We start from the raw sequence: 19,829 nt of genomic DNA on the forward strand, positions 1-19,829 counted from the left end.
GAGTTTGAGCATTATGTACACGTGGAAGGAACACAAAGGGCGGGTTATTTCAAGTGCCATTATAGTAATAACTTAAAAAGAGAATTTGTGTGATCTGATTTTACAATCAGAATACTTCTATATAAAGTTCTTGTTAAACTTGACATTCCTTTTCCACAGTTCCTACCAAGACACCATTTTGTTTATACTCAGCATTGAGCACAAGAACTTCAGAATGAACTTGTTTTCGTTGTTTGATTTTGTTTTTAATGTGGCCTAAGGTGAAAACATCCTCACCACCACGGGTGCTCCGTGGAGGCAGCACCCCAGGGTACCTGCATGCACATTCTTTCTCACCACGAAGGAGCAAAGCCAGGAAGGAAGCCCCTGGGTGCTGCAAACAACGCCACATCTCCCCCACCTTTTTTTTCCCCCCCCTCCTTTTGCATCCATCAGGGCCAAGCTCTCCAGCAGAGCTTTAGAGTGGATTGAGAAAGAGACACATTTAGGGAGAGGTCATCTTGCTACTTTAATTCCTCTGGTCTGCACCTGGAAACGCTTGCGATCACCAGAGTGACTGGGCTGGACACGTCTTTTCTTCTTAACGCAGGTCAGGGCTAACGAGTTCACAGGGGCTCTTGCATCAGCGTCACAGCAGCGAAATACAAACCTGTGAGGTTACTGGGGCAGTTTATAGATTTCGGAGCCAGTAGAAGGCTGGCTTGGAAATGTCACACCACGTGCAGTAGGGAGAGGCACACAGTTCGATTTTTATTTCAATGGAATAAACGTAAAACTGCAGTTTGAGATGTCCATGCGCCCGTGTGCAGACCTACCTATGTGTCACCTAGAGAAGACGAGGGGTTCCTCATGGAAAGGCAGCCCAGCCCCGGTCACTCGGCGGTGACCTCCTGGCATCAGCTTTTCCACTGGAACACGCAATGGTACAAGTCTGCGAATGAGGAGCTACGAACTCATCGTTTCCTTGGTGGTTTCACACCATTTTTCCTACTAGCAGTGTAGCACTCGGTGACATTGATCCGTGGGCTTTCCCTTTGCTTTTTGTACAGCTTTTGCTACTTTTGTTTGACTGCATTTCTTCACTCCCAGAAAGCCACGACATTGGCTGTGTATTTGTCATGCTGGGAGAGTCTGAAAATAATTGAGGGGGGAAAAAGACTCTTTTTGTACACAAAAGAAGAAAAACCTTATGGCACAAACCCCAGGGAGTCCGGGGGAGCAGCTGGGAAGCCACTTCGCAGTCACGCTTTATTGCAGCTGTCCTATTTAACGGCTTTCTTCAGCATTTCTTCTGAGGAAATCTGCACGGCTGCAAACCACCTCAGGTGCTGGATGTCCTTCAGATCGCGCCGGTGCTCTTTAAAACCCACCTCCCTTCCCGTGTGACAGCTCACTTCGTGATCTGCCGCTTCAGAGCAGTGACGTTTGGTGTGCCCAAGTCTGCAGGCTTTTGCTATTAGAAAGGATGGGGAACTAGGAGAGTCCCAGCAAGAACTCTGCTTGGCCTCACACATCTTTACATTAGCCTTCAAGTCAAGAATAAGCAGCAGCATCTACTGGCAAGGGTTGGGGGCCAACTGGTGTGACTGCAGTCCTGCTCCGCTTCAGTGTTCGCGTCAGGGAATTGCTGCTCTATAAAATTACCTGAATCGCAATTCACTGAGGTTTCCTAGCTTTGTGGGCAAAATGCAGGCTGTACTTTCTGTCGCTCTGTGTGTCTTTCAGTCCTCAGACTTACCGTGCATAACAGCAGTTTTATCTGTTTGCTGCCACAAAGCTTGTGGTCTTCCCAACTTGTGTGTACCTAGTGCATATACAGAAGTAGGGTTTCCTGGTTAAACTTGAATCTGGTAAACATCCACGGTACTTTGGAAGTATTTAAAATGTCTTGGCTGTGCTCTTCCCCTCCCTGACAGATGTATTTGTGCTGGTTTGACTTTGCCTTTTGATTAAAATGCAAATTATTCCCTTTGGTTATAGGCTAGACACATTTTCTTTGGTGAAGCATATGGTTTTTTTATTCATAACATCATTCACGGCTTTAGGATTAGCTACCTAATTTATATGAAAGTTATACTAGCTAACACTCAGCAATCTCATTGCTAAGGAAGGAGAATGAAGATGAACTTAGAGCAACACCTAGGAAAGACCACGCAAGTCCTTAGCCTGCAAACCATTGGCTTTGTTGACTGTGGATCATCTGAACAAGCTGGAACCTGCTGTTCTGGCTCTTCTCACAGTGCTGAGGACAGTGAGGCAATGTCCACATTGCATATGATGACCTACTGTTTTGAATGGGAATGTATGGATGTTCATGTCTGAACCCACCCTTGCCACTTCCTTGCAGCCTCTCCGGCCTCCTTCCCTCCTCTCAGCCCTGTCCAGCTCCTGGAGCATGCCAGTGCGGCCACTGGACACAGCCAGGCTCGACCTTTCTGCGTTTGTGGAGGATCCTGGAGGAACAACATGCAAAAAAGACCCTCCTGCCTCTTTGACTCTTGCTGGCGGTGGCAGCTCCACTCCGTGGCGGAAGCAAGGGAGGCACAGCACACAAGCAGAAACTTTTCTGCATTACTGGCCATTTTATAACTTTTAAAATATTAAGAAACAGTTGGAGATGACCAGCCCTTATACGAGTTTTTATTCTATGGGGAAGCTGAGGGCTTCTGCTCACACCTCGGAACCTTGACATGAGCTCAGTGCCCCAGGACAGAGCTCGCTTTGTTATCCAATCTTGTCTACAAAGCTATATAACTAGACTGTGGATGGTTGTCACCCTTTCTCTGGTAGGTAAGATCTAACTTTTCACAGAATCACAGATTCACGGAATGGCCAAGGTTGGAAGGGATGTCTGGAGATCCTGTAGTCCAACCTCCCTGCTCAAGCAGGGTCTCCCAGATGGCTTTTGAATATCTCCAGGGAAGGAGATTCTACAATCTCTCTGGGCAATCTGTGCCAGTGCTCAGTCACCCTCACACTAAAGAAGTTTTTCCTCGTGTTCAGATGGAACTTCTTGTGTTTCAGTTTCTGCCCGTTGCCTCTTGTCCTGTGGCTGGCCACCACGGAGAAGAGTCTGGCCCCATCCTCTGGACACCCTCCCTTCAGATACTTGTACCCATTGATCAGATCCCCTCTCAGTCTTCTCTTCTCCAGGCTGCACAGGCCCAGCTCCCTCAGTCTTTCCTCAGAGCAGAGATGCTCCAGGCCCGTCATCATCTGTGAAGGTCTCTGCTGGACTCTCTCCAGTAGTGCCATGTCTCTCTTGTAGCGGGGAGCCCAGCACTGGACCCAGAACTCCAGGTGATATAGAAATGGGTAAGTAGAGACGTGACATTTTCTTGTGACAGTATTTATTAAGGATAGCAAAAATGAACTGTGAAAAGCAGCAGAAGGATCCCATGATACTGAATTACTGTGTAATACAGATGCATTTGAATGTCAGGATAGATGAATGCAGAGTATTGCACATGAGGAAAGACAGATCGATCACATGCAATAATAAGCTCTAAATTAAGTATTATCAGTCTGGAAAGGGCATGAAGACAACCATGGGAGTTCTCTAAAAGATCAACTCAATGCTATCAGCTGCCCCCAAAATCTTACAGAATGCTAAGAATTACTAGGAAACAAATAGAAAACAAAAGGAAAAGCATCGTTATCCTTCTCCGTCAATCTACTGTCACTAACGGGACACTGATGAACCTCTGGGCTGACCTATATGGGCATTTGTTATTTCTTACTTGTCTCAAGAACCTGTGTCCTTTCCCCCTGTCCATCTTGGCTGTATACCTGTGTGTGTTGGTTGCTCTGATTTCATTCCCACAGTCTCATGCCATCTTTGCAGCTCTCTCTAATTTTACCTCGTTTCCCAAGTCTCTTCTCCTGGGGATCACCGAAGGCCTTACAAAGGACTGGTCTCTACCTGTGCTTTTGTCTTCCCACTACATTTCAGCACATTTCCTCTCCTTTCTCCATGGTCTGGACAGCATTTCTTTAAGGACCTGCCAACCCTCCTGAGCCCTTTTTCCTTTGACTGTTTTCCAGGGGCTCTTACATACTCACGCTGTGAGTTTATTGACGAATCCATTGGCTTTCTGTGACTGTCCTTCTTCCCCACCTCTGAGCCATCAATTCCACCATTTCCTGGTCACTCCTGCCACTTCCCTTTCCATCGCTGCAGTCCCAAACAACCCCTCGCCACTGTGAGGAAAACACACCTAGAAGAGACTCCCTGGAGGTTGCTTTCTCCCCTTTTCATGTCTAAAAATTGCTGCCAGCACCACTCAGTTTAATAGATAGTGCTGCACAGGGAATTCTCCTTTGCCTTTGTCCTTGATGTTTGCTGATGGTCCTCGGACAGCAAGTCATGATGCCCCTGCTCATTTTAGCTGGGAAATGATGCTCTGCTTGCAGGACTGGTGGCTGCTTTTGGAGGACAATGTCTATTTAGCAGCACTGTCTTGTGTGCCTCCTCAGAATCATCCTGGTCACCATCTCTGCCTCCTCCTCACCTTGGTGGCTTACCAAAGCCAGAGCACCTACTTCACCATGGCCATGATGGTGTTAAGTGAGGTCCCTGCAGCAAGGTCCATGTGTATGTGACCTGGTGCCTGTTTAGTGGTCATCTGAGGTATGTCTAGGCTCCATGCATGGTCGCCAAATAGAATTGGTACCTTGGCAGGAGTTTCAGCTCTTCTGTGGCAGATGTGGGTGCTAGGACAGGATGTATCATATCCTGGGAGTGCCTGGAGGGAGACTAGAAAGCTAGTGTAGACTGTGCCAGGGACCTGGGTCAGCCCTGTCTCGTTGGTGGGCACTAGACCGGTTCCTGTCAGTGAGAGGCACAGCCCGGCGTGCCAGCCCACCTCCACCAGGAGCCCTGCACAAAGCAGCTTCCTCTGCTCCCGCTTGTCTGGCACCCATGGGGGAAAGGAGGTGGCATCCTCCACGGCATTAGTTCAGGCCTCGTCAGTGCCCTCACTCTCGGTGTTGAATTGTCTGCCTTTATTAGGTGGGGATAAAAAGAATATTTACTTTCTGGAAGATTCTGTCTCACCCTACACCCCACTAAGGAGCTGGCTCCACTGGTGCTTTTTCATGAGATAATTGACTGTGCTCCCTTACTCAGCAGCCCCAACAATTTAGCAGATTTGAAAGAGTCTTTCCTGTTCACCAGCCATCCAAAATATCCCTGCTTTAACGAATCCAGAAATCCTTTTCTGCCTTTTCTTCTCAGTCCTTCCACTCCTCTGCCCACAGCCACTTTTTTTTTTAAATCTTTGCACCCGTTGTCCAAAATCTCATTTCTTTACTGGACTTCCTCTCTCCTGTTCCCACCTCTTCTTCTGTCTCCCCATCCAGACCAGATAAGAGCTCCCATCTGACCCCTCCTGCACCCATGAAGATGTCACTGAAATTGGTTTAGTGAAGGATGGCACATCATGAAAACTGGAGCAAAGACAAACATGTTCAGCATGGAACTGAGGTGAAATGGAGGAGAAAAACCTGGACTTCTCCTCTTGAGACCAGTTTTCCCTACCTCTAATAGCTGAGGAGTCACAGGCAATCGTATTAACAGCCCATGTAGCTGGGAGAGGCTGAATCCAGACCTACTTTTATTCAAAGTATCCGAGGTGCTATTTTCTGTTTTGTGAGTCTGGAAATGGCTTGGTGATGTCTTCCAACTTCCTGAAGCTTCTGACCTGCCCACATCCACCCGTCCTGGCAATGTGCATGACAGAAAGAGTTCAGAAGGGGTCTTTCCCAAGAGCAGGACTCACCTCCTCTGTTTGCAGGATCCATAAGGCAGCCCCGTTAACATCAGCATGTAAATTCTTTATTCCACATTGGCAGTGCCTTCAACAACCCATCTCGGTCTGCAAACCTGTCTAAGATTACTAAAAACTTCCCTCTCTGCTGACAATAGCTGCTGCAGACCAACCTCATCCCACAGCAGTGGTCTGGGGTGATGGAGAAGCTGGCACCAAAAGATTTGCCTTGTTTGCTCATATGCCAGCGTTGCCGCAGTACCTGCTGCTCCTTGGGTGAACGTAGGACGTTCTCAGGTGAATCCAGACCTGTCTTCCTACTATCAACAAATCTTTCTCAGATCATCATAGTGTTTGCAAATATCTCTCTGTAGTTCAGTATTCAGCATATAGGCACAGTTGCTTCCACTTAGTTGCATGATCCATACATATTTATACGCCTCTTTTTCTAGGCACATTTAAACAGGGTAAGTGCTGGCACAGAAGCTCCGAATTAGGACTGCAGTTATGCAGAATGGACATTTATTGCCCTCCCAAAATGCAGCAGCAGAGGAGTAAGCAGAAACAATCTGAACAACCCTGAATGTTCGAATATCTTAGTAGTAACTCCAGGTCTGCTCTCTCAAAAGCAATATTAGGCTGGGAGAGAAATGATACCTTAATGCACGACTGTCAGGGTGGAGTGAGATCAGCTTTGGCAGCTGCTGTCTGCACAGGCTCTGGTATGTGATTTTTTTTTTTTTTTGGAGTGCATTGTTTAGCCAGGGATATGCATTGAATGTCCTCTTACAGCAGAGATGAGAATAAAGGGAAGTTAAAATCCATCCTTTCATCCTCTTTCCCTCTTACGCAGCTACGATACAGCATCCTGGTGTGCCTCAGCTGATGGAAAAAGGAATTAATCTGGTTATTCAAAGATATAGAAGTTTATAACACTGGTAGGTTTTCTGCTGGGTTTTGTCCTTTTTCCTCCTCTTCGGCAAGCATAGCCACTGTTTCTTCTCTGGAGCACCTGCCTCAGCGTAGACCTCTGCCATGCCTTGGACCAGCATGTCCTGCTAGAAGAGACTTTGCCATCAGCACGGGAACAGCAGAGCAATGTGCAGCCACAAATCCCTTTGTCCAGCACCATGTCCCTGCTAATGGCCTGAGCACAGGCCAAGGAAAGAGCGTTGGCATGGGGAAAGCACAGCGTGATGTGGCTTCTTCTATTTAAATGCTTTGGTGGGAAGAGTCATAATTTTGGCATTAACAGTCCCGTGATTTCTAGATTTTGGTTATGTGCTGCATGAGATAGCACTTTGTTTTGTTTGAAAACTTATGCAGCCTGGTTTCTGTGCTATGGGGAGCAGTGAATAAATTATTTTCTACTTTCCTTATTCGTGCAATATTGTGCTCATTTATAACAGCTCCAGTTCTCTCTTTTCAAAGCTGGGAGTGAGGGATGGGATTTAATATCGCCTCATGAAAAGTTCAATGCTTCTTTCTGTTTCTTCATCCTTGTCTTTAGCTTTTCTAGTTCTCCTAATGCCTTTTGAGATGGGCACTGTTTTGCACTCAAGATGGTGCAGATGTGTCAAAGATTTACAGAAAATCATTATGATATTTTCTTTTTTTTAATCGATTTCAAGCAATTCACAAGAATATTTTTGACTTCTAGACGGCTACTTAGCATTGAGTGGGGGTTGCTGGGGCCCGTTCGTGAAGAGGGGCCATGTTTTGGCGGATGAGGAAGCTGGTTTGTTCCTCTGCACGTACGAGCACTGAATTTCATCTGCCGCCGTATACCCTAGGCACCGGTGTCAGCAGATCCTCCTGCTGCTCTGGGAGGCAGTTTGGGGATTTTTTTCCCCACAAAAATGTTGCATTTTTAGGAAAGCAGGACACCTCACTAGGGTTTTTTTTTGCAGCCACCCCATCTGATGGGGTGGGTGGGGCCAGGTGAGGGAGGGTGGGGCCAAGTGGGATGGGTGGGGTTGATGGCAGGTGGGTGGGTGTGGCCGGGTGGGGTGGGCGGGGCCATATGTGGGAGGGCGGGGCCAAGTAGGTGCTGGCAGTGCAGGCTGGGTGACAGCAGGAGCTGGGCTGAGGCTGGAGACAGAGGAGCAGCCCCAGGAGGTAGGTGGGGGTGAGGTGGGGTGGGATGGGATAGGATGAGTGGCAGGCGGAGGAGAGATGGGATAGGCTGTGTGGCAGATGGGGATGGGACCAGGGTGGTGGGTGGCGGCAGAATGTGCCCAGGTGGCAGTTGGAGGAGGGATGGGATGGGATGGAATGGGGTGGGTGGCAGGTGGAGAAAGGATGGGATGGGACTGGACAGGATGGGATGAGATGGGTGGCAGGTGGAGGAGGGACGGGATGAGATAGGTGGCAGGTGGAGCTGGGTTTGGGCTGGTGGGAGGTGGCAGGACATGCCCGGGTGGCAGGTGGAGGAGGGACGGGATGAGATAGGTGGCAGGTGGAGCTGGGTTTGGGCTGGTGGGAGGTGGCAGGGCATGCCCAGGTGGCAGTTGGAGGAGAGATGGGATGGGATGGGGTGGGATGAGGTGAAGTAGGATAGGACGGGATGAATGGGAGGTGGAGAAAGGATGGTAAGGGACAGGACAAGATGGGGTGGGGTGGGGTGGGTAGCAGATAGAGATGGGACTGGAGTAGCGGATGGTATCAGAATGAGCCCAAGTGGCAGTTAAGAGGAGGGATGGGCTGAAGCAGGAGATGAATGACAGGTGGACGAGGGACAGGACAGGACAGGATGGGACAGGTGGCAAATGGAGGAGGTACCAGGATGGCAGGAGGTGGCATACCTGCCCAGGTGGCAGTTGGAGGCTGAAGGGGCAGGACATGGAGGGGCCCCCCACAGCAGTTGGGGTGAAGGATGGGGCTGGACATGGGCGAGAGCAGGGCGTTGGGGAAGTTCAGGGCCAGGGGAGGTGGGGGTCAGGGTGGCAGCTGCAGAGGCAGAGCAAGGGGCCGTGGGAGATGGGGAGTGGAGCCAGGGGGCAGACGGAAGACCAAAGTGGGGCTGGAGGATAGCAGCAGGGTGGCTGCACCCCAGGGTGCTGCAGGTGTGGGGCATGGGTTAGGAAAGAGCTGACGGTGAGGGACAAGGCCAGAAATGGCTGCAGGCAGGGAAGGGGCTGTGGCAGCTGCAGGTGGCCCGGAGCAGTTGGTGGGGGCAGCGTGGAGCTGGGGGTGGTGGGTGCAGAGCCGCGGCGGCCGGGGCAGGCCAGGCTGAGCGCTGTGTCCCAGCAGGGCTGGCCGGGGCAGCGAGCAGTGAGGGCATGGGGGCCGGGCTCTGCCCACCCCGCCAGGGCACGAGGGTCACGGCGCTGATCCTGCTCCTCTGCCCAGGTGAGGGGCTGCGACCGGGAGCCTGGGTTGGGGTGGGGGGCACAGGATGGGGGATGCGGGAGGTGGGACAGGGACACGGGCTTGGGGACATGGGGTGGGGGACGCAGGATGGGGGATGTGGGTTGGGGGATGCAAACTAGGGGATGTGGGCTGGAGGACTCGGGCTGGAGGAGTTGGGCTGGGGACAGGGCCTGGAGGATATGGGCAGGGGGTCACTGGTAGGGGACGCAAGCAGGGGGACGTGGGCTGGGGAACACTGGTGGGGGATGCAGGATAGGGAACATGGGCTGGGGACTCCAGCTGGGGAGGTGGGCTTAGAGACGTGGGCTGAGGGACGCTGGTGGGGAACGCAGGATGGAGGACACCAGCTGGGGACACAGGCAGAGACGTGGGAAGGGACGTGGGCTGGGAGACACAGGCAGGGACATAGGCTGGAGACATGGGCAGGGATGTGGGCTGGGGGACACAGCAGGGACATGGGCAGGGACGCAGGCTGGGGACAGGACGTGGGGGACTGCTGGTTGGGGGACATGAGCTTGGGGCATTGGTGGGGGGGATGCGGGCTAGGGGACGCAGGCTGGGACATAGGCTGGGGGACATGGGCAGGGGCATGAGCTGGGGAATACGGGCAGGGATGCGCACAGGGGGACACAGGCTGGGGACATGGGGATGGACGTGGACACCAGCCCAGCTGGTGATGGAGGACAGGCTGGGGACATCCAGGCCGCAGTGGGAAGGGACACGGGCTCTGCCTACCCGGCGGGCACATGGTCATGGGACAGCGTCCTCCCTTCCAGACCGGCTTGTTGGCTCTCACAAAGGCTGTTCATTTTAAATCTCGACATTCAATTTCCTACGATCCCAGAGCAGTTTTGATTCTGTGATTTTGCTTGAGATCAAAGCGAGGCTCAGCATCATCTTGTCATTACTGAAATGGTCTCATTTTTCCCCCTTTGAAAAATGTTCGCTGGGATTTCTTGTATCCTGGGCTTCATTAGAAATCAGCGTTAACAGCGCCGAGAGCCCTTCAGCCAGCTTTTATACCTCTAATTTAAGATAGACGGACTTGCAAATTTAAATATGCCAAATTAAAAAAAAAAATCTTCCATTTAAAATCCTCCTTCTACATTGTCGGTGTGGGAGATATTTCATTATTTGGTATTTCCCCTTAAACACAGAACAGAATCATTTTCGGAAGGCTCAGCTGACAGGGGACCACCGTAGCTCGGTCATATTCAAATGTCCATTTTCAGCAGTTTATTTCTTCTAGGTTTTTTTGAAACGTCAAGAATCCTCTACTCCGAAGTAACGGTGCCGAGGAAGCTGGAGCCAAGGGACAGGGCGCTTGCACAGGTCATTTGTTTTGTTAGGAAATTGCTCCTGGTCTGGCTTTTTAAGAAATTGCTGCCAGCGCCCGGCTTTAGCTTTTGACTTACTGGATACTTAAAAAAGAGCTTGTTAACGCTTTTTTCTTTTTAAATGCCATCTGAACAATGCTAAACGCTACAAAGAGGATTCTTAAAAATAAACAACTTCTTTCTGGAGAAGAAGTCTTTGGCAGAGGGTAAAACAGGAACCGCGCTCCGAGCAATCAGTGTGGCATTGCATAAGATAAAAGGGTTTGGGGCTGAGTTTTGGAGCCTTTCTCTGCCAACAGAGGGCTTTTAATATTTTTCTGAAAACATATCTACCCTGGGAGTCCAGATATCGAGCCCTTGTCAACAATAGAGTTGATTTTACTTAGAAACAGGCTGAAAAGGCAAAACTAAAGCAGCTCCTCTGCAGAGAGTGGCTGTCATCTCTAATACTTCCGAAGTCACTTTCCCCGAGATGGGAGGCTGCAAAATCAGGGACGTGAGGCCAGAACGCGTCCACCTGGCCCGGGAGCCCGTTCCTGGCAGTGGCCATTAGTGGGCAATGAAGGAAGGGCACTAAATAGGGTGAGAGTGCGAGGGTACATCTCGAGAAGATGCTCCCTTGGGAAAAATCACCCTTGGGGACACGCTTGAGCAGAGGCACTAAATGGTTTTCATGAGGGAAGGCTGGAGCCGTTGAGTCAAATCTTGAAAATGTTAATACGTTGCGTCTCAAACGGTTTAGGAGGACGTGTCATATTTAATAACAGCAGAAGGAAATCACCATATCGTCCATCTAGCACAAGCAAAGTAAGTGTCTGATGCTTCCCGAGTTTTTCTTCCTCTCTGACTCTTGCACCGGCCCATTATTGTGGTCAATCTGCTCCGAGCGCCAGGGATGCTCCCGGCTGTTAAGCACAACTACCCATCCTCTGCCTGCCCGCTCCTGCAGCCGCCCCACAGCTCCCCGTGGGGGGGTCTCTGGTCGCACCTCCTGCACAAAGCAAGGCAGCTCTGGTGTCAGACCAGGTTGCTCAGGGCCTTATCCAGGGAGATGCCTTTTGCATCCTCTCTGGGGTGCACCGCGTTCCCGGCGTGCCGTGAGCACCCGTGCACTGAGCCACTGCAGCTGTGGCAGCCCTGCATGGACCTTCTCCCAGCACGGCAGCTCCTGGTGGGACCCAGCCAGCCTGCGGGATCCCAGGGAAGCCCTCGCATCCTGAGGAAGCACCTAGGGCTGTCCATCGTCTTTCCTGTGGACCTTGAAGCCCAGCCTTGGACCAATTGAACCTTTTATCAGAAAACTGGTATTCCAAGGATATTTGCCATGTGGGTTGATGGACTTCTATGTCCAGGGCTTAAAATGCTGCCACATGCAGGAGGAGCAGATTGGATACACACGCTCAATGATCATGGCCATTCCCATGTCCATATGAACAGCATTTTGAAAGTACATAAATGGATATATCTTAAATAATCATCTTTTTGTCCATCTGTCTGCACCTCACATGGTCCAAATCCAGGGAATTGGCTTCATCTGACGTCATGTAGCTTCAGTCACTCCCACTGCCGGGATTTCTGCTGCCGAGATTACGGCACCGGTCTGGGACTTGCCGACAAGCGGGGAAGTGAATTACCAGACGTCTCTTGCAGCCGGCAGGAGAGAAACGAAATAGCTACACTTAAGGGGAAGCACTTGATATTTCTAATTTTAAGGATTTCTGTTCTGACTTTCAGAAATTTGATAGCCAAGGATCTCCCCGTTTTTACTTACAGTCAAGAGGGAGATCTGATAACTGAATACCCGTACGTTCAGGTAAGTTTAGACATATGTCAAAGATACAATGATGAGTAGAACTAAATTACCATCCTCTTTTCAGAGTCATCTGATTATACCAATTAATCTAAGCAAGAAATGGCTTTCTGTTTTTCGGGCAATTTTCTAAAAATCCACTATTTTTACATTTTTATTTAAAGAAAGAAGGAAATTGCATAAAAAGCTGATAAAAATGGGGAAAAAGAATTTCAAATTGATCAGAACAACATTTCTTGATTTCCAAATAGCTTTACTAATTAACTCTGCTTTGATTTCTCCCTTGACTCCTGGTTTTCAAGCACAAGAAAACTCTGGTGCCTTGTCTTCACGTTCAAGACTTTCCCTTTCACGCTGTGCCACTTACTTGGCCTTTTGGGTCCTCCTCTCACCCACATAGGCTCATGGTCTTTCCCTGCTTACATTTTACGTCCTCGCTTTTTTTTTGCACATGAAATACCCTTTCCAAATGGGTTGAGGATTCGTTTGGTTTTTTTACATGCCCCTTCAGTGATGCAGTTTTTGCTTTTTAATCTGGACACGGGAGCTTTTGCCACGGTCGCCGGTGCTGGAGCATCTGCCCAGCGTAGCAATGAGCGCTGGGGATGCAGGTGCTGCTAACGGAGGAGTAATGGGTGTTTGGACCTTGCAGGAGGACTGCTACTACGAGGGGTTTGTGGAAGGCTCCCCAGGATCCCTTGTGTCCCTCAGCACATGCTTCGGCATCAGGTACTAAAACACATATCTTCAAGCATAGTTAAAAAAATGCATTTACAGCTCTTAACAGTATCTAAAGTATAGATCTAAAACGCAGTCATTTCATAGAAAATCAGTTTTTAATAAAATCCTTGTCCCAGGTATGTGCATTATATTCTTTTCTCAGAGTGCAAGCAGGTAGAAGTTTTTACATGCTAAAGATTTACTTTACAAAGCAGTGAACTAAATAAGCACCGCTCTGCTGCTTTCCTTTGAGAAACTTGCCTCTTCAGGTGAGCTCTGAGTCTTTGAATATATTTATTTCTGATGCTGCAAGCTCCAAACGTGTGACGGAAAGCAGTGTGCGTACGGGTGTCTTTGCCTCTTGTAACTCAGACTTCCCAGAGCCACATCATTAAACCAGTGGTCACTCACGAACGTTGCGGCCATTTCTCTTGAGGTCTTTACTGTAGAACTCATTTACTTGATAACAATAGTCAAGCAAAAAGAAATGCCAGTGTAACCTTTCCTATGAGAATTTTTAAATGAACCATCCCCAGCTCAGCAGCCTAAATGAACAGTATTGTACTTACATTATCCCACTACAACATTATCGATCCAAGGCTGCTAATCTTCTCCAGAAATGTCTGCCTTGGGGACCTCTCCAAAAGCTCATGCAAATGACGGGTTTTGCAAAGTGCATCAAAGAACAAATAAATAATGTAAAATACTTCTCGCAGTCATGGGCTGTCGCTGGTGCATGCCCTGCTAGAAACCTCTTCCTCTGTGGGCCACAAAACCCCTGCTTCCCCATGCATGCAGCGTATTTGCGTCAGCGTCTCTAGGAGATGATCCCCAGCTACTAACTTTCTAGACCACAGTCTAGCCCCTGTGCTTTAGGTGCATTTCTCCATGCCCTGGAAGGAGAAACTATCCCTGTCTCTGTCTCACTGTCCCTGAACTCTTGAGCAACAGCAAGGAAATCCCTGGTGAGGGTGAACCTGCTCTGTGGGATCCCTTTCTGCCCCAATGGCTGCAGAAGTAAGTGCGTGACTTACTCAACACCTAAGGAACATGAGGAGCCATTAGATTCCTTAGCTATCATAGCATTTCTTCTGCAGGAAGAGATTTGACCATGAACATACAATCTCACCATTCAGCATCATCCAAAACCATCCTGAGATAATGGCAGTCTGCATCTTTATTACTCCTGTGCCAAGTTCCATATGAGAGGCATTCAGAGCTGGCTTCAGCCTGGTCCCCGGGCATTCAGGTGATGCGCACACCAGTGTCCATCCCAAACTGTCTTCCTGCTTGTGAGCAACATTTGTGGAGAGATTCATAACAATATTTTGACAGCAGTATCCAAAACTGGGATTACACAGAGATCAGTATTGCCGCCTTGGACATCACACAGAAATGCCGACAGTTCTGCTCCAGAATTAGACCCTCCACAGTAACTCTTGGCTGTATTCCCAGTTCTCTCTGGATTTTCTCCAGTTCCCCTCCTGCCCAGGTAGTATGTAAGAGCAGGCAGGACAAAGTCCCAGCCTGATCCAGGCAGTTCGGTTTTCAGCACCTGAAGTGCCTCTCTGTTCAGTGGTCAAAAGCCTTTCTGCCATTAAAGGATCTCCTGTCAACGCAGTTGGAGACAGCTTCACATTCACATCTTAGCTCTCCTCACAGCCCGGATACTGGGGGACTGCTAGGGTGAGGAAAAGGTCATTTTCTGCAATTTGAGGTCTTCTTGACAAATGCCATCAACTGTGTACTAAGAAAACTGACTCAGCAAAGTCTTCTAGGTTTCTAGCTCAGTGTTTGGCGAGGCCACGCTTTCCTATTTTGACACATGAGCAAGTAATTCTGGACATTTTAGAACTAAATAATTTGAACTCTGGCAGAACGAAGACCTGTTTAACTTCTCTGAGGAGATCAAGGGATAGGACCAAGATGTGGGTAGACATACTTACACCGTCGTCTTAAAATAAGCCCGACCAAAAGGTCTTTGAATTGCTTAAGTGAGGGTTTTTTTAGGATACAGACTAAAACGAGGCAGCTTTCGAAATAGGGAAAACTCAAAATTTCATAAAAGCAAATGAAAATTAGATTTATGGAAACCAGTCTTCATCTACCTACCTTCAAAGTGGGTCCTTTCCTTCAGGCATGCTTGTTCCAGCGATCCTAAGGACTCCCTGGGCTGCTGCAGATTACGCAGTGTCCTCTGTGTCCTGGGGAAAATCCCACTTTCTGTCCAGACATCTGCTCCCTGCTCCCAGAAGTTCACCTGTCTAGACATAACCTTACAGAACATAATATACACTAACTGCCCATCACAGCTACTACTTTGTCCCTTCATTCCTCGATTGAGTATTTTCTTTTTTTTTAACCCTACTGCTACACGGCTTTTTAAAGAACTAATTATTCCTCCTCTCAGTCCCTCATGGAATCTCATCCTCAGGTTGTTTTTCTGTAAGGACCGCCTTTTGTGCCAGTGGTGACATGTTCCTATAGTTATTAATGGACACAACCTATTCAGCCACAGTGTCTTCTCGGAGATAAACAGTTCTTACAGACAGATTCTCCTTGAAAAATAAGTAGCCCAGACAGAGCTTTTATTGCCTTCTCAGTTTCACTCAACGTATGAAATTCATCTGCTCTTTACTTTTCCCCAAAGTTGCATGATTGCTCTTTCACGGCTGTCCTATGTATCCTAAACATTGGATATGATACTTTTTTGCCTAGGAGATCTTTTCGACAAGTTCCTTGTAAGGTCCCACTGGATCCCTGACTGTAGGAGCAGCCTTATGAAAAAGCTAAAAGGAATATTTCCTTATCTTCCACTCTAAAAACTATAAAATATGGGCTCGCCCAAATAGCACCAAAGCCCCAGAAGTGTCTCCTGCATTCTCATCCCCGGCAAGATCTACACAGACCGCCTCCAGCATCTCCAGCCGTGCTTTCACCAGCACAGTGCTCCTGCCGCTGTGCCCCAGGCCACTGATGCCAGTGGGAGGGTGGACTTTTAGTCTCTTTTTGGTTAAGGATTTTGAACCTCTTCTCCTTGTCGCTGATTTGCTGGGCGGTGCTTGGAATTAGCCATGGTGGAAATGGATATGCAAACACGTGCTGGGTGAGAAGGATGGGTTGCTTGCTCATGGCTGTCCTTCTAGGAGCCTTTCTTGCTTGACCCCCCTCAATGCACCATCCTCTCCCTCCTCTCATGTCCTTGTAACACTGGGAATCCTGGGGTGGAGAGGACAGAGCATTCTTCACCCTTTTATCAGCACATGAGGTGTGCATGGAGAGGGAAGGGCCTTGGGCATACTCCTACGTGTGTGTAAGGTAACAAATTTGCTGGGTAACAACGTTCACAGGTGGGGGACCAAAGTATGATACCACAATGTATCTGAAAAAATACTGACAGGTAAGTAACCCATCCTTTTTGCCACCACATTGTCTTCTGTTGTATTTGATACAAGAAAAGTTTGATGAAGTTACTGTTTGTCTCTCATTTGTTTACACTCTCTTTTAAGACTTTTGTCTTAAAATGTGCATTTATACACATTTTCTTTTCACATTTATAAATGAATTTGAAAAGCCATTTAGCTTCGTCAAATCTCTTAGTTGCTTTTCTTTTTTAAAATTCACAGTGGAGTTTTGCAAATTGGAGATTTGAGGTATGAAATCGAACCTGTTGAAAACTCTTCTACGTTTCAACATCTTATTTATCGGAAGGCACTGGAAAGCGACGTACCTCATCTGTGCCAAGTGCCTGAAAAAGATGAAGATCTGCCTGAAGATGGAGACCTTTCAAATGAGAGTCGTAAAATATTTGTTATTGAAGTAAGAATTCCTCCTCTGCTAGAGCAGTATTGCATGTTAGTGTGCATACATGGGGACTGCGGGAATGACCCAACTCTACTGGAAACTCCTATTGCATTCAGAAGAACGTTACGGGAGTTTCAAGCTATACTGTATTGGTGGGTCTGAAAGCTAACAGGATTTCTGTGTGGTTATCATAAGCAATGTCTCATGCTATGGAAACAATACCTTCAGCCATGCCTGATCTTAATAGTGAGAACAGAAGACCCAATTCTGTTTCTCTGGGATGTTTCCTTTCAAACACAGAGTAGTTCAGCATTTCACAAACTCAACCATCCCCAGCTTACATCCGTCCTCGAAGAGATCTTGACCTAGGGGTGGAAAGGCAATGCACCTCTTCTGCTTATTCACTCTTCCTACTGCTTTAGTGGGGTAAAGAGCTTTCTGGGCTGAGAGGTGTGACTGTAGGTGCAACGACTACAGGGTGAAGAAAAGACATATTCTCATTGCTTATTAATGATTAATTGGCATGATAATAGCTGTAAATCACCTGAAGAGGCTGTGGGATCTTAATGCCCTACAGACTCGTGAAAGTGTTAACACTTCATCAGGGACTGGTCAGATGAGGACGTCCTGTCCTGGGTTTGATTCTCTCTTGAGATCTAGCTGAAACAGTGCAAAACGGAGACAAGGAGCAAGCGAGCAGGAAGTAGAGTTCCGTTGGCACTGTGAAAGTGCCTCTGCCTTATCTCTGGACTCCAAAAGGGCCCTACGGTGCAGCTCCCTGTAGCCACGCATGGGTGCCTTGTCTCTCAGCAGTGTTTTTGCTCATGTCCTGCGAGCAGCGAGTGAGGGAGAAGGTTACTTCACCTGCCTTACTGATGTTCCTGCACCCTCTTCGTTTGCCTTTCTTTTCCCAGTCCAGCCTGACTCCCATGGGACTTCATTTAATGCATCTTTACATCCTGGAGATAAACAGCAACAACTGCTCTCTCTATCTCACTTCCCAATGATGTTAGTATAAGCCTTATAGCAAGCAAACCTGAACTGTACTGCCCTGGTTTGCTTAAATTGTGAAAAAGAAGCTTTAATGATGTCAAAATGCACACATCTCTTGCTTCTCCTCTATTCAGAAACCCTATTTCCACGTTATCAAAGGCAATTCGTTTGTTCTGACATCATTTGTTCAATATTGGCTATTACTGATGTTGTTTGCAGAAGTGCCTTGGTTAAAAAAAAATTTATCTGCTTGGATTTATGAGTGCTTTTTAGAGCTTGGGAAGACTTTTGTCACTGCTGTTTCTGCTTTCAAAAGTGCTGAGATAAAGTATTATTTCTGTAACTAGAAGCATGGATTATTTATAGCAACAGTCTATCCTATGTCAGCATGTTGTAACTGCAGACAGTGAAAGGAATAGCGACATTCAAAGATGCTGCCTTCTGATAATAATATGAAGCACTTAGAGGAAAGAATTGCTTATCAGCTCCCATGCTGGAAATATAGTTTTATAAACGAGCATAATTTCATTGAATTTACCGAGAAGCTCCCAGAGAAAGGGAACAATTTATAACATTAATAAAGTATAATTTGTTCAACTGAGAAGAGAGATGAGTCCCCTTGTTTAAAGTGACTCTTAAGCAATATTTTTTTTAGTAATGCATACTTCTGCAACAGCCAAATGATAGAAAGTCACATTTCTGAGAGGTAGAAACCTACTTCTCATCTCTTACTAGCTCAGACACACGAGAGCTTCTAGGAGAAAGGCTGTTGTCTCTCCCTCACTCCCATCTCAGCCAACACCAGAGCTACCACCTTGCCATTTGCAGAGTTACCTTCTTTTTTTTTCCTTGCTATTTGTCCAAATTTGCAGATCTTGCACACCCTGGGATGCTCTAACAGCAGATGAAAGTGTGTCAGGAATCAACACCACTGGGGACAACAGCTTGGTGTCACTCCATATCTAGCCTCAGTTCACTCACGCATCTCATGACAAGGTCCTTCTGCCAACTCCTCACATAGGAAGGGGGGATGATGGTGATCTCCATCAGCTTTCAAATTCGAGCTTCCCTTCTGCAGCATGGGGCAAACAGTGATTATTGCAGCTTTTTCTTTATCCCAGGCAAGAAGATGTGGCAGCCCTTGGACTCCAGGGAATTTTTAAGGCCAGTTTTCCAGAGCTCAGTGCTGCACGCGCAACAGTTGGCTTTCGCTTGCCGTTCCTTTGGATCAAACTCCAAGGATTACACTATAGTATTTTGCTATGTCAACAAGTAAATACAGTTTCTTAAAACCAGAATTTTAGACTCACAGCCACCACTCTTGTCTTAGGAAGAACCCACGTCACAGTGCATCGGGGAAGTCTCACTGTTTGCCCATCTGCTGGCCGTTGTCAGAGATGGGACATAGCAGCTACTGAGCAATTGTGCCCTCCAAAGGGAAGCATGAGCCTCCAGATTACACATTAGCCTATTAAGTGCTATCAGCAATTAATTCACTGGGTGTGCAAAATGCGCGAGCCAACAATCTCCACGCATTTCTTCATGTTTCGAGACTGAGAGTGCCGTACCTATGACAGATTGTAACTACGGCGCTGCCCATCCTCAAAAAAGTGTGCAAAGGCCACAAGCAAGAAGTATTAAAGATTTTATTTCCAGAGATTGCTGGAATCCAGGTTCAGTAAATGGCACCTTTCTGATTCAGCGGTTGGGTCTATCAGTGTGCATATTCCCATTAGTTGTATTACTCAGATGTTCTGGGAAAAATTAAACGAAATTAAGAGTTATTCTAGAGACTTTCATGTGGCTTGAACAATTTCAGTTCAGGACAACTTTGACTCTCTCAACAATTATCTGTTTCTCTCTCTGGTTTCCAGTGTTGAACTTCTTGATGCAGGACAGATCATGTTGTTGACCCCACTCTATTATCCCTCCAATGCAGAACAACTTTTGTACAGTCCTAGATTTAATTATTAAATAAATTCTGAGCAGCAGAAGGAAAAGCAGCGCAAAAATTTTGCAACTCTC

The 19,829-nt window shown here is 47.7% G+C and overlaps 1 protein-coding gene across 1 annotated transcript in view; it reads left to right on the forward strand.

Moving 5' to 3' along the window:
- Positions 1-19,829, forward strand: part of LOC104144680 (disintegrin and metalloproteinase domain-containing protein 9) — a 43,181-nt gene that overhangs the window by 2,753 nt on the left and 20,599 nt on the right. Inside the window, exons 2-6 of the mRNA XM_068934260.1 lie at positions 10,390-10,472; positions 11,220-11,284; positions 12,212-12,290; positions 12,940-13,016; positions 16,634-16,826. Coding sequence (XP_068790361.1) covers positions 10,390-10,472; positions 11,220-11,284; positions 12,212-12,290; positions 12,940-13,016; positions 16,634-16,826 — 497 coding nt within the window. The remainder of the gene's footprint in view (positions 1-10,389; positions 10,473-11,219; positions 11,285-12,211; positions 12,291-12,939; positions 13,017-16,633; positions 16,827-19,829) is intronic.

This window comes from Struthio camelus, chromosome 1 (assembly GCF_040807025.1).
Source record: "Struthio camelus isolate bStrCam1 chromosome 1, bStrCam1.hap1, whole genome shotgun sequence".
Lineage (NCBI taxonomy): Eukaryota > Metazoa > Chordata > Aves > Struthioniformes > Struthionidae > Struthio > Struthio camelus.